The following is a 19,606-nucleotide window of genomic DNA, read 5'->3' as shown; positions in this document are numbered from 1 at the left end:
AATTTTAGCTTTCAGAGAGACATCAGTTGATTGTCCTGAAAAAAAGTTTTACCAAATCTTGCTAATATATTCTTTCACAAGCTGCTCATGTGTGCGTTAAGTGTGAATAGCAAAATATGCAAGTAACATCCATGTCCTCATTAAGCAGCCATTCAAATGCAGTGTGGTGTGTGAACTCCAGAGCTGCAGTGGAAGCAGCTATGTTCAGGGTGGGGAGAGCTATAGCTAGGGTTATGGGGGCAGGAGTGTTGGTATTTGTGGTTTTGACATTTGAGCTGTTTCTGTTTCTCCTGTGGTAATGTGTGTCAGTATTTCTGTAGGTGGAATAGGTGCTTAAGATAAGATTCTGCATCTACCTTTAAGCATTTAAATAAATTTGACTGGATTCTTACAGGGCTTAACTTCAGTTCATCTTGAATCGAAGTAAAGTTTTTAAGCCCTGTTTTATTTTTCTTCATGTTTTACAGAAACACACAAAAATGCACTCAAGTAAAGAAGCTTGGCAAAATCACAGTGCTGTGACAAATATCATCAACTTTGTGGTGGCATAGCAGTAATCAGTCTCTAAATGAAGTGTATCTGGTTTTTCTTTTTTTTTTTTTAAATACATTCTTGGAACATTTGGAGTAATAACTCTGTATAGCAGTCATTACCTTCACAGAGAAAGATTGGTCCTGCCTGCAGGCTCACTCTAGCTGCGATCTGGAGCAGCCTTTACAGATGTGTCCCTCTAGTGAAATTTCAGCTCAGGAAACAGACTGCTAATCTCTTATCTGCTGGAGCCTGTGACATACTAAAGTATTAACACACCTCATGCTAGAGATTAAAAATAGTGGTAATCTCAGTTCTTTACCCTCTGAGGTACTCTTTAACTGGTGCAGTGGGGACCTATCTGTGGAAAGAGAACAAATTAGTACAAAAGAGGGGAGGGAAAGCAATTGAGTTAAAAGGAAACTGACACAGAGGGTGCTTTAGAACAGAATTTAGTATCAGAATAAAACAGGCACAAATCTTTAAATCTCTTGGCCACCCTTTGCATGTCACTGATTCTCTAGCATATAGCAGATGTGATTATGTGGTTCCTTCTGAATGTTTCACTGCATTGATTTTGTGTTGTGAATGGTGTTCTAAGGCACTTGGGAGGACATGGAAATGAACTAATAGTAAAAGCTAGATGTTTTAACTTCATGAAAAATAATTACAGAAGAATCTGAGGATAGCTGTTAAGTACTTTATACTGTGTGGCACTGTGTATGTGCTAGGAACCAAGCACTAGCTTCATAGTTCTTTGATACGAGAATGTTTGTCTTCAGAAATTTATGGTGTTATCATGGCTGATAAACAAGGAGAAACTCAAGTGACAGAAATTTCTGTATGCCTGGAGAAGCAAGTAAAAATGATGCACAGCAGCTACTACCTCAGTCATTCAAACAGAATTAAATGGCTCCAAATGTCAAGATGAGACTTTGTCTTCTTGCTTCACTTCTAAAGAGACAATAACGAAATATTGTTTAATTTCTGTTAGGACATAATGAAGTACCTGTGATAGATGTCTAGCAGTGTGACACCTGGATGTTTAAAAGTAATTCTGACCAACATCTTTACTTTGAAATACCCATCTGACTCAATGGGAAGCACTGGACAGATTGACTAGTGAGGGTGGTTACAGTGAAATTAATTTCATTTGTTCCAGTGAAGAATTATAATTCAAACAAAAAACCCAAGGAGCAGGCCTTAAATTGGTGGTTTACAGGAGAAGAATGTCTTCTCTTTGCTCTGTAGTAGTGAATGACTATCATTAGGATGAGAGGAACCAGCCTCAAGTGGCAAAAGGGGAGGTTTAGATTGGATAGTAGAAAAATTTTCTTCACTGAAAGTTACCGAGTGCTGGAAAGAAGCTGCCCAAGGGAAGTGGCTCAGTCACCGTGTATGTAGGTATTAAAAAGACAGGTATATGTTGTGTTCAGGGACATGGTTTAGTGGTGGCTTTGCAGTATTTGGTTTACAGTTACATTCTATGATCCTAAAGGTCTTTTCCAACCTAAATGGAAAAGATCGAAGTTTAGAGACAAGCAGATCTTCTCTGTTTTAACTTGGTATGAGAAGATGCTTTTGACCTTAGTGAGAGAAAATGGGATCTTTAAAGAATTGCTTTGTTTTGATTTAAACAGAATACAAGTAAACAAATAGAGTAACACTCATCGAAAGAGAAAATGGACCTTGAAATACAGGAAATCTCACTATTATGAAGCTTTTAGTAGAGAGACTTTTTTTGGTGTTCTGTGTGAAGGTCCTCAAAGCATACATGTTTTATTCAAGATATAAATTAATGCTACTTCTTTAGTGAATGAATGTACTATGGAAGCCAGCATGATAGACCAGATGTTTAGGGAAGAAGTAATCCTTAGTGCCAGTCTTCAGCTGGTGGAGGGTATGAAAAACAACAGGGTAAGGGTTGCAGACAGGAGCTATATTTCATGTTTCAATAATATTACTCCACTTAGGAAAAATACTAGAGTGCTGGAGATGACAGTGAGTTAGCTGCTTTTTCCTCTGTCTAAAGGAAGCAGTAGGTTTTCCACAGCCAGTGAAAGCTTCTTTTCAATGTTTGCTTGCTCCTTCTTCTTAAAAAAGACCAGATATGCTATTATTCTTATCCAGGTACTAAAGGCTCAGGAGTTAAGATTCTTGTATTATTAAACCATTTGTGGCAAGAAAAATGTAATACAGATAATGCTATTAGACATTTTCTGTACAATTCAGGCATCTTACATCTCTTAGGATTATCCAAATGTATTCTTCCTTGTTGCTATTGACATCACTAATTAGACAAAGAATTTAGGATTTGTTACTATTTCTCTTCTTTGAAAGAGATGAGTCGTTCCCTTCCATTTACCCAAGGCAAAAATCAACATTTTATTGATCTTGTACTTTGTATTCTCTTATTTTTTAATGTCACTAAGTGGTTAGCACCAGTTGCAGCCTACACTGATGAGAGAAGGGAAGCACAGCAAATCTTCTGTGCTGCTGTTTGTCATTCCTGTCTGAAGCAGACATATCTTTAGGTAAGGCAGGAGAGTTAATGTGGGTGTGAACAGTCTTCAGAATAAACTATACTGTATAAAATGGATCATCTTTGCTTGAAGCCTGAGTGCTTCATGAACTTTTGAATTAGTTCTACTTAAAAATCTAACTTGTGGTACTCTTTGCACTGATGAGATAAGAATAAAAGAAGAGATGTATCTTTCTGTGTCATATATCATCTGTGAAATATTTAAGTTCTGACTGGAGGAGGAACACAACAGCCTGATTTCAGAATAAGTTTTCTTACATAATTAAAAGTACCAAATGTGTGCAAAAAAATCAGAGACAAGCTGTACTTATTCAAAATCATGTATGCAAGCAGTGTTTTGAAAGGTGGTAGTATTGACAATATTAATTGCACTGGTCTTCTGCAAAGTAGTTGTCTGCAAATTTTACGTTCTGTTATTATCCAAAAGACCATTGTTGCTTATTGGCTATTTCAAGCTACAGTGAGTATAGTCTGACTTCTGTCCAGCCTTTATCTACAGACTTGGAGGTGGTCAGGTTCATAGATTTTTGTCCATGTCTGCTTTTACTGAACTCCTAATACCCGTTGTCTTCATTGATGACTTCACTAATACAGTAGCTAATGGAATTTTGCCTGTATTTTGTGACAGAAGACATAGATAGTGATTCTAAATGACTTCTTACAAAAAAAGACCATAAAATTTGAATTACCTCGACTTACCTTCTAGTTTGTATATTTATGACACATAAAATATAGAAGCTGAGGACATGAGAGATAGATATATTTATAGGGCTAAAGACAGCTGCTTGAACTTTTTTTGAAAACTGCCACTTGTAGATGTGGTTTAATTATTTGCCAAAGAATCAGTTATGAAAAAAATATGTTTTATAAAGGGCAAAATGGCAATGATAGACTCAAAATGTACTCCTAACATGGCTATAGATATCATATACAGCCTCAAAAATTGACTTAGTTTTTCTTTTTTTGTTGATTGGATTTTAATACAGAGGTCAGTTCTGTACTGACCTGACACACCTGAATGTAGTGAGCTGAGATAAAAAAGCTATACTTTCTAGAAGATGTCATCAGACTTCCCACCAACCTGAAGAAGTGTAATCGTTGGTTATGTCCAACAACTAAGTGCCACATGGAGGGTGGATTATATTATTGGGAAAGTCCTCTCATGAGTGAGGACATATTTAGCTTCCTGTAAATCTAAGTAGGATCCAAGATGTTTTCCAGAACAGATGCAGTCCTACAATGGATGTAATACAACATTCACTCATGGGCATAGCTGAGATAGAGAATAGCTAATAACCACCTGCCTCCCCTGTAAAGCAGACACCACATTTAGAGACACAGATTTGCAAACATTTAATTTTCTAGTGAAATACAACTACAAAAACAGTAGGCAACAAGACTGCCCTGTGTGAAACTTCATTGCACAAGGACGTAGGAAACTCTGTCCAACTAAATGAAGAACTATAAACAAGTTTATATGTTTAATATGTGGGTGATTCTGTGATTTAAATTCCAGGCACTATTCAAACTTCCTGTGCCATGTCAACAGCGTAGCCAGTAGTGGCAGGAACTGAAGATCCATAGTTTTGGTAATTTTGCATTGTAGTCTCAGATGTCATCTCTGTGGAATATGTTTGTTTCCCAAGGTTATATTTCACAGCAGAGTGAGTAATGTGAAAGGTGAGGCAGCAGTTGTGGAGTCTTACTTGCTACTTATCCAGCAGTATCCCTTCAAAACATGGGGTTTAGCACAATAAAGTTTGTTCTCTTACTCTGTGTGAGGCTCTTTGTCAGCAAGGCATTTTAGCTGAATATTACTACCCAGACTCCTGTGCTTTCCAGTGTCTTTGTTGAATCATGCAGGGACTGACACCGAGACACATTAGTGGGAGGATTGTTTGTGAGAAAAAAGGAAACAAATTTGACACTCGAGTTTACCAGGAAAGTGGTTGTGGGAGCACAGATGCTCATCACTGCTCAATAGGCACAGCTGAGGTCAGGGAAATCTCACAGGGAAAGCCCAGCAGCCTTGAAGCAATTCTTTTTTTAACCATCTGGCAGAGAAGGACACACATGAGCTGTTGTTACAGCTGAGAAGAGTGCTGCCCTCCTTCCCCAGCTCCCTTGGGATTGCCTAATCCCCTTTCCTCATACCCTGCTCCAGTGAGACACTTCAGAGCATGCTCCTCTCCTGTGTTCCCTTCTCCTTCGTGGGTTTCCCCAGGGACCTACAGCTCTTCTTTTCTGGTGACAGTGACAGCAGCAGCCAGCTGGACTTGGACTAAATGTCCCCTTCCAGTGTCCTTTCACTCTCCCTTGCAGTCGTTGTGCTTGCTCCCCTTCCAGGCCGACACATCAGCATTTCATGTTTCTGCATGGGGAAGGTGTAGCTGTAGAATAGTCCTGGTCAACACAAAAGTACTGACACATGGGGGCCCTGGGAAACCTGTTTAGGGGTCATTTAAAATACACATATTCCCATGCTGTGGGTATGGGAGATCCTGTGACAAAAATTGTAACAGGAGGATTGTTTGGGCTGACCTGGGTGGTTCTAAGACACAAGGAAAAGAGGCAAAGATAATTGGAAGGGAAAAAGATATTGCTAAAAGGCTGAAGAAAGAATATAAAAATAATATGCAATGTAAAAGAGTGGGATTTTAGATACAGCACTTTCTTGAGAAAAGAGGAAATGACTACAGGAAGACAGAACATGCACAAAAGGAACAACTGTCAGAAAGAAACGTATGGAGAAAGAGAATGGGGAATGTCTTAATAGGGAAATACAGATGAGCCTGAAGATGAAAGTCAAGAAAAGCAGATTAAAGCAAGAAGCCAAACCAGAAAATATATTTTTAAGAACCAGAGGAGACAGGAAGGAAAAAAGGGAAACCTTCCCCTCCCATCAAACAGAAGAAGTATGCAGTGATGATGAAAGAAAACATATATATATATATATATATATATATATTTGCACGGTAGATGGAAAGAATAGTTTATATGATGAAACAGTAATGAAATGAGAGAAAGCAAGTTATATAGTAAATTCCTGTTGGTGGTGAAACACTATAAAATCCTTTTCTGATTTTTCTCTGTGGTTACTAAGTCCTGAGAGAACTGTGATTCTCACTCTGTCTAAATGATACTCCAGGGTCTTTGTGTCAAGAGAGATGCCTGAAGGATGCGGTGCTGTGTATTTGTTGACTGAAACTATCATTTATGCTTTGTGAAATGTGAAATGAAAAATTAAATGTCAGGGGTGTACCATCTGATGTTGTTTAATATATGAATAAAGGTGTTTGTGCAATGTTTAAGTCAGTGGTAAGAGCAGAAATGTTGGCTACACCCAGCAGATCTCTCGTTGACCAAAGCATCCTGTTTCTTCCTGTATCTTGTCACTGTTGAACATGATTCCTGGAGGATGAGGATTTACTTCTTGACCAGGGGACTGAACGTTTTATGTCTGTGTTTTTCTCATTCCTTTTAGGGATCTCTTGCTCTCTGTGGCACTTGGCCAGGTACTCTCCCTCCTTATCTGTGGCATTGGTCTCACAAGCAAGTATTTGTCAGAAGATTTCCATGCCAACACACCTGTTTTTCAGAGCTTCCTCAATTATATCCTGCTCTTCTTGGTCTACACAACAACACTGGCTGTTAGACAAGGTAAGTGTCTCTCTGAAACTGTACTGCAGAAAACAGAGGAGATAAAGGCTTTTGCAGAGTAACAACAAGCAATGTGATTTAGACACAGACCCTATTAACATTTCTTGTATATTTACATTACCTAGATACACATATTACCCCAACAAATCTTCATTAACAAAGGATGAATCAGAAGATACTGAGGATACATGGAGGTGGCCTACAGGAAAGCTGGGGTGGGGCGTTTTCACCAGAGAGAGTAGTGACAGAACAAGAGGTAATGGTTTTAAACTGAAAGAGGGTAAATTTAGGCTAGATATTAGGAAAAAAATCTTCACCATGAGTGTAGTATGATTCTAGAATGGGTTGTCTAGGAATGCTGTTGATGCCCCTTTCATGGAAGTATTTAAGGACAGGTTGGATGAAGCCTTGTGCAACCTGGTCTAGTGGGAGGTGCCCCTACCTATGCAGAGGAGTTGGGTCTTAGATGATCTTTAAGGTCCCTTCCAACCAAAACCATTCTATGATTCTATGAAAAAAAAAAACAAAGCAAAAAGAAGCATCAGTGTTTTTCACTTCCTAACTGTTTTCATGGGAATTCTCCTCTTATACCTTCCTCAGTAGGAACACAACCACACACTCATGGTTCACTTTCGATTTGACTGCATGTCCTACTTGAAAATAATATTTTCAAGTGCTTTATATCTTACAAAGGCAGAGAGATGCAAACAAAGAAGAGCTTGCCAGTCCAAGTTGCCAAAAAAGGCTAGTCAGTAGTTCACTTATTCTTAGAAAAAATAATAGCAGCCAACTTTTAACCACTGGAAAGAAGGAGATAGAGGGAGGGAGTTTGAGGTGCAGTCTCTCTGTGATGCTGTGTGGGCAAAGCAGCTCTACAGCCCTGCCACTGCAAGTGTGTTACACAGTGCGTAACCAATCTGTCCTCCAAAGTGAGAAATCCATTATGCTATGCTTTAGTGCTGTGTATCAAATGATCCTGGGCTTGACAGTATGAGATAGGGAGTATGTGCCTTTCCTGCCCATCCCTCCTTTTTTTGAGATTTCTTGTCCTGATGAGGTGTGGGAGGTGAATGCGTTTAAGTACATTTCTCACCCACTCTTTTTTTTTCTTTTTCTTTTTTTTTTTTCTTTTTTTTGGTAATAATTTATTTTATCCACCTCCACAGAACACATGGATTAGAAGCAAAATATTAAAGCAAAAATACTGTGTACTTTCCTGACATGACTTGTCTGATGAGGAGGGAGGGAGGGCTCTATGGAGAAAAAAACTACAAAATGAATTAGCCCATGGTACATATATCAGCATACTGGGAGGTTTATATTTCCTTACAGGAGCAAATATTTTTGTATCATTCTTTGATTTCACATCTTTTCATGCTCTGGGAACAACCTTCAAGGTTAAGTTCTTCATTTGTAGTACAGTGTTGTGATACAATCCCATATAGAGTTCAGGAAAGACTTAATTTCTATGCAAAAAATGAGCAGTCAAAAATGTATGGCTGTGATCCAGCACAAAGCATTACTTGTAATACAAATTAAATTTTATAAGACTTGGTCTCCATCAACATTTTTCAGAAATGATGAAGGCCAATCTGTGGAGGAAGTGTCAGCTCTTAGGTAATAAGAGATTGCTCAGGCACTGTTATGCTGTTGTAGTTTTCCAGTTTGCGGAGGGGGAAGCATGGTTCGCTCTGCAACAATTTTAAAACACGTATTAGTAGCATCTTTCTGGAAAACTATGTCTAAAAATAAATATTCTGAGTGTAGGATTTCCTAGATGTTCACAAGTTCTGTCCCAGAAATGTCCTCAGGACATTTAAATAGATTTTTAAATAGATTTTTTTTTTTTTTTTTTTTTTTTTTTTTTTTTTTTTTTTTTTTTTTTTGGAAAATGCTAGCTTGAGAGAGCATCTATGGCCAGCATACTGCTGTGCTGGGTTTTATTTAGAATAATGCTTGACACTTGGTATACATCAATATTTCAAAAACGCTATCAAGCACTCAGTTTCACACATAGAAAAATGTATGTTAAAACCATCCTTTATTTTTATAAATAATTTACAGACTCTGTAAAAAAATGTCATGGTGGACTAAAGAGAACTTGTCGGAACTATCTGTTGTGCCAGTAAGATGAGATAGCTTTGGAAAGCAAATGGGGAAAGTTAGGATTTTGTGAAAAATATTTTCTGGATGAGTGAGAAGGGTTGGGGAAGTTGTTCCAACAGGTAAATAAAATGGGTAAATGCTGACCATACAAGCAAGTAGAGCACAATAAAAAGCATAGAATGGAATAGTCTGGAAAATGGATGTAAAAAAAAACCAAACAAACAAACCATGGCTTGGTCCAAAAAAGTCCAGAACAAAATTGGTTACAGAAGCAATGAAAGCAGTGATCCAAGCACACAGTGTAACATTCCTGGTGGATCCTGTAGCACTATGCACCCAGCACTCATTTACCCAGCATTTTATATTGTGAAGTGATTGAGCATGACATTGTCTTTTTGCTTGTGTATTTATTCAAATTCATTATCTATTTTTGTTCCACTTAGTTTTTCTAGCAGCTCTAATTGTTTGGCTACATTAACAGATGGAAATCACATAATAATTATATGACTTTTATATGGGGATGATTCTTGAGTCTTGAGAATGTCAGAAGGATTTTTTTTTTCAAGTGCAGTTCTCTATGCAAAACTGGAGATATTTTAGGTTATTCTTTCTTCTTCAGAATTCAAATCATAAGTTTGCTGGTAGTAAAAAATAACTGTATTCCTTTTTGTTTGTTTGTTTTGTTTGCTTTCTGAATCTCTAGGGTTTTTGCAGAAATGTACTGGCTAAGGAGTTGTCACTTGAGATGGCCAAAAAGAACCGTAGTTCACTGTAAGACTGAAAGCTGTAATATCCTGAGAAATAAGGAATTCCCCTTTATTTAGGAGCTTCCAAATTTTAATGTACTGTGGATCCCCTTTGACTTAGCTTTCCTTTTCTGTTCATCTTCTTACCCCATACAAACTCTGAGTGATAATGAAAAGGTAGAATTTGTACAGGTCTCTGAAAATCATTACTGGCAGATGATTAAAGCTCCTGATTTAGAGCTCCCCTAACTCAGGCATGCATAGGTTCCAGTAACCACTTAACCACAAATACATATCAACAGGTTCCAGGCCAATACTCATTAATGCAGTTCTGAGTTCTGAGGTCTGAATATAATTCTTTAGAAGTTTTCTTTGCACGAGAACAATGCTATAAAATTAATGTCACTAATGCAGCATTATAAGGCAATGAATGTCACTGTTTTATCTGGCTGATATGCCAAAAATGTAATAGGTAATAAAGACCTCCTCAGTTCTTTCTCTTGAGGTAACTTTCTCTCATGCCTGTTGTTTTCACAGCCAAAACCTTTGTTTGGCCATGGTAACACCTCTGAGTTGAGAAGAAGGTTTTAACACATATTATCTCAGCTCAGTGCCCTCAATCAGCAGAGGATTCTGCTTAACAAAATCTTGTCAGGACACTTCCAGATCCTCCTTTGGGTTGTGTAATATTATTTATTGAGGAAAAAGAAAAGCCTTAGCTATCAGGTAAAAAAGCCTCCTGTCAGTGAAATGGAGCTCTGGGACATGGAGCTGGTGGAGATTAGTTCTAACACCTTAAAAAGTGGTAAGTGGGAAATTGCCCATTGTGGACCAGAAGGTGTTAATTACTGACAGTCAACATGGGTGAAAACATCAGCAGCTTGCCACCAAAAATAAATTACTTTTAAAAGCCACTTCACATATGCTACAAATGAAAACAACACATCTACTAGAAAAAAAAAACCTGCTATTTTTTTGTGATTCTATAAAACAAGAAATCAGGGAGCAGTAGGGATTTCTTTTGAACAGAAGGGAACCATAAAGCCTTGAGGGCCATATTCCATGTGAGTAGCACTCCACATTGCAAGCTGTTCCTGTGTTTTTAGAGCAACAAGTTACCCAATATTTTCAGCTCAGCATTGCTAAGGGCTGGCAGTAATTTACTATTTCAGAAAAGGTTTTATGTATCTGTGTATGTTTGGTTGAATTCTGTGTCCAGTCTAAGTGATGAGGTTGTATCATATGTCAATGGAAATATGGTTTTCCCTAGAGTAAATGTAATGTCTTAGGTTTGACATGTAGTCAGATGTGATCTGTGCCCCTGAGTCAGCTAGGAAGCCCTGTGAATCTGTTACTGCAATATATTTTTATGCATTTCTATCCAGGTTTGGTTTATGACATTAGTATCTCAGTCATATGTAAACTGCTGATTTATCTGCAATTCAGTATGTACCTCCATTTAGATATATGAGACCTGCCCCCAGTATTCTTTCTACTTCCCAAAAATATGACTGAAAAGCTGTCTGCAGGAAAGTAAAGTACTATGTAGGTGTTGCTCTGCTTTACTGCAGTGCTTGTTGCCTATTTATTGAATGAGTGAAAGTGTAAATGCCTCTTTTTTCTTAACTTAGGTAGACATACCAGAATTTCTTCAATTTTTGTTTGGTTTTTTTTCTTTTTTTTTGTCAACTGGCCATAAGACCAATCCTGTCGGCATTTCTGGAAGGCTTCAGAAATATGGGTCTTTCTCTTTACTGAGGATCACAGGGTGTTATTTTGGTTAGAAAAGATGCATTTGGTCATTGTTCACTTTCCAAAATATGCTTATGCCTCTGCTGTAGAACAAAGAGCTCGGTTATCCCTCCAGTGTTGAACAAAACCTGCACAAGCTGCAGCCATGCAGCTCTGTAGTCCTCTCTGCCTGCAACAGAAGTGGTCCTCAGTCCCTCAGGACAATGTCCCAGCCCACAGAGTGGCCTTCTGACACAGGGCAGACATCAGACAGAGTGGCTGCATTCCCCTTGAGGCACATACAGCTGCCCCAGCTCCTCCTGGCTCTCCCACTGCAAGGGGCCAAGCTAACCTTGGGTTGTGAAAATGAAACACAACTATGAGCATGGCTTGGGACCAGTGAAAAATAATGACCTCCAGGTCTTCAGTATTCTCAAAACAGTACTGCAGAGTCTCCCTGCTATGTTGTGCTTTGCAGTCTGCAGTGCACTTTCTCCTAATTACTCTGGGCTTCTAATTAGGGATGCCAAACTGTGTTGGGATATATTTATTATGAAATGGTCAGCCAAACAGTCCTTTTGTCTGTGCTCTGAAGACCCCTTTTCTATTTCAGAAAGAATTCTGTACTTTAGGAGAAATAAAACCAGAATGCTGGCTATCTACTGGCACTTGAAATTGCAGGGATCTTTTTTGTAAAATGCAATTTTCTGTTTTGGCTAGTGTTCTCGCAGGAGCAAGAATTACCATCTACTGCATGTTTAGGATTTGCCTGCACATCATGGACAACACAGCAAGCTAGCCTGAAAAAAAACAGTAGGACTAGAGCCAGATTCCTGTTCAGTCCATTTACATACTCATTGTGTTTGAATTTTCTCTCTATTTTCAGTTGAGTTTTTAAAATTTCCTGTTGTGAAATGCTTAATGCTGCTGTTCTCTCTGCTGCATGAACCTTTATTATATTAGTCTGTAGGTGGTTACAATTCAGTGAGGTATTAAACTTTTCCTGTATGCATAGTTTTCAGAAGACCCTGAGATCCTGAATGGACCTCAGAGTGGTGAAACAACAGTTTTCCCAGACTATCTTTGCCACTCCAACACAATCTTCTTCCATTCTTCCTCCATCACCCAAAACCAGATGCAATTTCAACAGAGTATGATTTATTCTACTTCAGTAGTAGAAAGACAAGGTAAAAAATGATAGACCATATTGCTGATGCTAAGGCAGGGTGAAAACCAATAGACTTGACCTTTTGTCTTTGACTTTGTTTTCTCTTCCTATTTCTAGTGGGGAAGTGGAGAGGTTGTTTGTTTGGTTTTTTTTTTTTTTTGATCCTTGGGGTTTTTCACTGTCAGCTGTCCTTGTTACACAAACCAGTGGAGAAATGCTTTCTGCTTTGGCCCTGCTGCTCCTTTACACCCACACAAGGGACCAGCCATTTCAGATCATCTCAGGGCTAAGATGATTTTAATTTTCATCAGTCATATTTTTCTTTGCCAGCTGTTTAACAAAGTATGAATAAACACTTATAGAGAGGAATCCTGGCTTCCAACTTAGTGGAAATGTGCTGGCAGACAAAGTCTAAAAAGAAATCTTAGCCCTTTCTTTTTAATGTTTTGATTTCTCAGTTCTCTGCTCCCGACTGTTAGGTCAGGCACCTGCTGTCCCAACCCACAACATGCACTTTTCATCACAAATTGTGTTCTTCTGCTAATCCTGGCCAAGGTAAAAGAGTCTACCTTGCATTCTATCCTTGGAATAAAACATGTACATGGCACAGCACAACCAAACTGAAAACTGGAAAGTACTGTTCCCTTAGGGTTCAGGTGGCAGCAGTTAAGCATGAGCACTGTGTTATTGTTTAATGATGCAAACACTAATATACTCATGATGACCCCAAAGCAATAAAGACCGGGCCTAATCAAGCATCCGTGCTGTAGCATTCTCTGTGGTACTATCTCATGATCCCTAATGCAGATTATTCAGTCCAGAGTTGCCTAGTTTGTTTTATTCATTTGCTTCCAAAATAACTTTGCTGCTCAAAGAAATATCCTTTGTGCCATCAAAGCCATAAGAAGCTGCAAGAGGATATCAAGCAAAGGGGCAGGAGCACCTCATTTTTCCTGTGCCTGCTGATGCAGACAAAAAAACCTAACAACAATAACAAAAATCTCTTACCATCACCTTGACCTAAGTGCTGAATTGGGCTGTCTTATCCACAAAGAGAAGTGATTATGTATTAAAGTTACATGTAGGCTGCAATAAAGTCCCCGAGGATTCAAATCAGGCAGTTCAATGCACAGAAGCTTAGGTCACTCTTAGTTCAGGAACTTCAGACCCAGTCTTGTTTCCAGCAGCCAGCTTTATGCCCTTGGCAATTTCTTCTAAAAAAAGCATTCAGAATTGCACTGTGGTTCAAAGACTGGTACATATTTTATGAGAGGAAACCTTACAGGTGCTAAGTGCAGTGAGCATTGAAGGGATGCCACGCTTTTGTCTGGCTGAAGTCCTGGGTGATAGACCATGTTTGCATCAAGATGCTGCATCATGACTGTGAGGCAATGTCAATACTGAATATACTGCTTGAGAATAAAGTAGTTTTACCCTAGAGGTAAATGTACATACAGTTTAGGAACATTTAGCCAGCTGTGGCCATTCCATGCCAATAAGTCCATAAATAGAAACCACAGATGGAGTAAAATAGGAGGCAATACAGTTATTCAGCTCACAGCTGCAGTGTCACAAGTAGCTAGTGGAATTTATCAGGAAAAAAAAAATAAATATTAACGTGGCATTTTATACTGTGATGTTTTCTTGGCAACTCCAATACCTAATCTGAGACTTGGGGCAAATCTGCAATGTATTTGCATTTATGTTTGGATCAGGGTTTAGATGTTGTTGCTGAGCCTGTGAATCTCCTTCCTTGCACGCTTTTCCAGTGCCAGTGCCGTGCCAGTCTTTCAGATAGAGTAGTCTCAGTGCAAGTCGGTGAGTACCTGTTTGAGAAGATAAGCCTTGTCACTAGAAGAATGAGTGGGCAGGCTCAAGGAATCTCTGAGAAAGTGGATTTCAAACACTTGTGCATCTTCTTGCTTGATTTGCATCCCCATCTCTGCAGCTGTAGTTACATCTATTTGTACCACAGATAGATAGGGGCATGAATGTTGTAGAATCAAAAGAATAAAGGCTTTGGAGCATGTAAAAAACCCAGCATTGCATGGTACAGTCCTGGAATCACTTAGCTGCCATGGCAGTGGGCACATACTGAGCTTTGCAATTTGATCCAGAGTATCACAAGGGGGTGAATGTGGTTCTCAGTAATTTTACCTGAGGGTAAAGCAGCTCCCTATCTAGCCCAGATTGCCTTACAGTGTGTCAACTAATAAATTGTCTCTTTAGTGTGTGAGCTGAATCACAAACAGTTGGTTTTCTGTAGAATTATGGAATAAATGTCCTTTGTAGTGTTAGTATATGGGTCTGACTCTTCCTTTAAATATATAAACAACTTTACCAAACGAACCAACCCTTCCCACCACAATGAGGAAAGCTAATGGCTCTGATAAAACAGTGTACCCTTGATCCTACAGTTGAAAGCAGAATTCAAGGGTTGTTTCTGCCACTTTATGCAGTATCAGTATTTGCCTGCGATTTATTGAATATTTAAACATTCATCAATTCAAGCAGCTAGCCAGGCTAGCAGAATCCACATTCAGCACACGTAGCTCCAGTGTTCATACTGAAGATTTGAAGTGTGGTTACAAGATGATAACTGTATTGCCTGAAGGAGATAAGTCCCCTTCTGCAAGAATGGTGCTTTGTATGTAATTAGTGTAAAAATTCAGAGGAATAGAGTTTATCCTTGCCATCGTCTTTCTCATTAGAAAAAAATCGTAACGAAAGAACAAAGCTGTCCCTGCAGTGAATTGGATTGCCTTCCTAAGTTTTCATTAAATCAAAGACTCAGCAGCATCCCATTTTGCAGAGCTCAATTGTATACTGTACACAAGACTTGCAGCAAAGTGTCTATGAAGATCACATCCCTTCTGGTTTGGAAGTGCAGTGTGTTTCTCTTATGTGGGAAATAGCTCATCTCTCCCTTTTCCTTTCCTGATTTCCTAGCTTCTGTTAACAAGATGGCATTTGAACAGAGGAAAGAGCAAAGATGTGATGCTTCAGGTAACTCATAGCTACAGATATATAAAGCCTAGTCTGAATAAACTGCCTTTTTTTAAAATAAGGACTATGGCACACATCAAGGGAATAAGAAGTTATACGAGTAGGAAGAGGCTCTATTTTCAACTTATTCTTCTGTCTCACACTTAATACCAAGCCATAATACAAGCAGTAATTTCCTCCTCCTTCATCTCCGTTATTACCAGAGTAATCCCTATAATTATTATTTCAACTAAATACATCTTTCAGGCAAAAATTTAAAATATCCTGTGAGGTTTTCCACCAGTTTGTAAGCATGGTTTTTATCTTTATAATTGGCTGATCTGTTAGCCATTGGCATATGGTTGATTTGAACTCCTGTTGCATTTCTGGGTGGTAGTGCTCTAATAATTGCAGCATCATTTAAAAAAATGTTTACAACCTAGCACTTGGTATGCAAGCTGCAGTTGTGCTGTATGCTCTCCCTTCTGCTCATAAGCTGCCAAGTACAGGAAAGAGCACCAGGCCCCTTCTGGTCCCTGCTCAGAATTCAGGGACCTGGAGACTCACCTCTTAGCTTAGGTCTCCCTTTGGCTGTAATGTTGCTTCACAAACCTGAAGGGTGCTTTAAGCCCAGGTTGCCATAGAATAGAGCAGCCTCAGGTCATGAGTAACTGGCTCTCCGTTGGAATCTCTCCATACATTATCTCTTCTGATTTAGAGTTAGAGAAAAAAGGAGAATGCTATATGCTGCCTAGCAGCCTCCTCCATTTCTTGAGCACATTTCCCTGATGGAAGGAAGAATCTTTGAGGAGAGGTGGGAGACCTGCTGATAGAAGTAGTGAGCTCATGAATACACAAGAGTGGGAGAGACCATGTGCATGTCTCAGAGGAGCACTTATCCTTTAGTTTTCAGTTGTATGACAGTGACATTTACCAGGGATATTTTTGTAACTGTTACAGAAATATAGTCAATGAGGTTTCAAAAGAAAAGTACTAATCTGTACCTTTTCTGAGTTGAATATTCATGAACTTGCTTCTGTGCAGCTATTAGAATATTTACACAATATCATTTGTCTGTGCTTCTCTGAATATCTGTCAGTGATCTGATACCTGGTTTCTTTTTGCTTAATTCTAAAGGTGGTTTTAATACCCTGGGGTAGAGGTGGACTGTCATTGCTTTAATAAAATGGATCTGCACTGGTTTGCATCACAGATGATATAATTGAAAGAGTGGCACATTCATGACCATAAATTATGATACACATGGCTGTGTCATTGCTGTTTAAAAATATTTTTCTTGAATGTGTTCCTGAGCATTCTCTCAAGGTTTCAGCAGGTAGGTGTACAAGACGAACAACTCGTTAGTGCCCTTATTTCCTAGATTTCCTATCCTATTGAGGATGTATAGGGAAGGTAATAATCACTGAAAGTAACAGAGCAGGAGCAAGACTAAAATTTTTCTCAACTCTTCTCCCCACAGTGCAGCTGTAGCACTGAAATTGCTTGGATAAGAGTATGTGGGAATGCTTGTGGAGCTGCAGTGTGTGGTGATCTGAGATCTGCACACCCAAAACACCTGCTTTTGCTCTGGTGAATAGGGTACTAAAAATGTGGGAATCCAGTTGCTTTTAATTTAGTGAGGATTTTGAATGTGGTTGTTTCTTCTATTGTTAGTTGTTTAGAAATTTTAAGATGGTCTGTCTTTATCAAATCAATATTTCTCTGAAATAGGGAGTGATGTAAAACTGATAAAAAGAGAAAGTCTGTGGTTTTTTTTCTTTAAAGGACATGGCACACTGTGGAGTTCTGTTGTTTCAAGGTGAGAGGATTCAAGTCAGATCACAGAGCAACTTTAAGAAGATAAATCTCTGTTGTGTCAGTAATAGTATTTTATCCCAATAATATAATGACTGCTGAATAGGATCCTTTTTCAAAATAGAGATCACACTCATCATGCAGACCGTTGAACTAAGCATAAGATATAAGGCAACACAGAAGTCTGTAAATTTATACACAACTATTTCTTCTTGCTGTATATGTTTACGTTTCCATTAACAGAAATAGAAATGTTTCTAGCAGGGCTGACTTATGTCATGCATAGGTAGTATTTCAGTGTCTCTGTTTATAGGGATTGTATTCATCCCTAAAGCCATATAAACACTTGTAACCTTTAATTTTTCTTTTAAATCATCTACATGTAAAAGCAAACTTGATTTAAAATTATGGTGTCTATTTTCATTTGTCAAGCAGTAATGACCATGATAGCCTTCTCCTTCAAAAAGGAGAGGGGTCTAAAATGTAAAGGTGCTGTGTCAGCAAACTTGTGTAGAAACACTTTTCTAAACAAATGTATACAACAAGCATTTAAACAGATGTTTACAAGTATGTGCACCTGGAATTCCAAGTTAAAGAGTCTAATAAACACAAGCTGACAGACACAAAAAAGAAAGTCACCTCTTTCAAATTTGAACAGGCTGTATCTTCCTAAAGGTTGCCTTCAGTTTTTGTTACATACCCACCTGATAGTGGAGCAGCAACTCATTCTTAATTGGAAGCTGCTTGTCAGGTTCTATCAACTTTCCTTCTCAATTTTCATAAAAGACTCATTTTTTCAGTCCTTCTTAATATATTTTATATTTTGTCAGTAATGTGATGAAATGTCATCTCCTTTTTTCTTAATATTTTGAACAGTGGAATAAAAATGGAAATTCACTGTCAGCTGTTCCAGTCATATTCATTGCAGAGGTATTTTTTCTCATATATTTGATGAGGCTTGGTTTTATTTTCATAATTTCCACTAATCCTACATTGGTGAGAGAATGGTTTTTCTTCTGTTAATGACAATACCGAGAGATAATTTGCTTGAATAGATTTCTTGGAAAAAGTTATCTATCCTAATATTAATATTTCCTACTTGCTTTTATTTTATACTTTCTTGAGCTCTAGTATATTTTATGAATTCAGTTTGTTGTGTATTAACTAGTACTTGATGGTCTTGACAAATTATTGGTTATAGTTGTAAGCGATACTGAAAAGAAGTAGAAGTTTTCATGAAAACATGGGTATTGGGAGAGAGTTTATTGTCAGGTCTAAAAAGGTGTAGAATTCAGTAGCAGGTGACAGGATGAATAGCAATGAAGTTTGTCATTGCCTTTTGCAGTTTCACAGACATAGTTACATATTTGTTAGGTTGGAACTGGTTATTATTAGAAGCCAAAATTTCTTTAGCGAAGAGTTTTGAACAAATTATTGATGGTGGTTTTCAACAGAAAAACATATCCCATATCAACAGTCAAGCTGCAAAGTGGCATTAGAGGATAAACTGTTCCTTTTCAAGAAATTTAGGAAACTCATTTCTCATTACAAATTATTTTTCTTACCTAATAATATTAATAGCTTCAAAGCATAAGTGATAATTGTTTTAATAGGTAAAGTGATAATAAGTATATCAGAGCTGTAAATGGTTGGGAGAAAGGGTGTTTCCCCCAGTGTCTTCCAAAACTAGATTGTCTATTTATAATTGTATGATTATAATAAATAAAATACATCGTAAGGTAAACTTGCAGAAAACTTTGTGCCACCCAAATAAACCACCATATCAGTCATCACCAGCAGAAGTTTTAACACCTCTTTTATTTTTAAGAGTTAGTATTAGAAAAGTAGTTTCTAGAGATACAAGATACAAGAAACCATAGATACAAGAAATCATCTTGCAAGGGATTCAATTAGGTTATTTATATTTCTGTAAATCTTCAGCTAAGCATAAACAGTAGTTCCTCTCAAAGGAACGTACTACCTAGTAAGTAAGAAAAATGTTAACATAAAGAACTGAGGGGTTTTTGAGGCTTCAGGGAGACTTGGTTAGAGAAGGAGATATTAGGAGAGTTGTAAAACAAGGTCAACAAGATTGGAAAGCTCAGGAAGTGCAAATATTTGCTCTGGGGATTGCCCTTGCACCACCGGAGGATGTTTAACAAGAAGTTTACTTTCTTTGTATTGGGTCATCCACTTGCACCAGACTGACGTGTGTGTCAGGCTTCTGTGGCTGAGTTGTACAGTCACAAAACAGGCATCCTATAGATTGTCGTCAGCATTTTCTTCTTAATAAAGAAAACCCTGGAGTGTTTCCACCAGCAC

At 38.2% G+C, this 19,606-nt stretch overlaps 1 protein-coding gene across 1 annotated transcript in view; it reads left to right on the top strand.

The window, feature by feature from the left end:
• Nucleotides 1-19,606, top strand: part of SLC35F1 (solute carrier family 35 member F1) — a 231,079-nt gene that overhangs the window by 124,200 nt on the left and 87,273 nt on the right. The window contains exon 2 of the mRNA XM_030447866.1: nt 6,558-6,733. Within this exon, the coding sequence (XP_030303726.1) occupies nt 6,558-6,733 (176 nt within the window). The remainder of the gene's footprint in view (nt 1-6,557; nt 6,734-19,606) is intronic.

Source organism: Calypte anna, chromosome 3 (assembly GCF_003957555.1).
Source record: "Calypte anna isolate BGI_N300 chromosome 3, bCalAnn1_v1.p, whole genome shotgun sequence".
NCBI lineage: Eukaryota > Metazoa > Chordata > Aves > Apodiformes > Trochilidae > Calypte > Calypte anna.
Note: the sequence above shows the minus strand (reverse complement) of the source record. Positions and strands in the feature narration are given on the sequence as shown.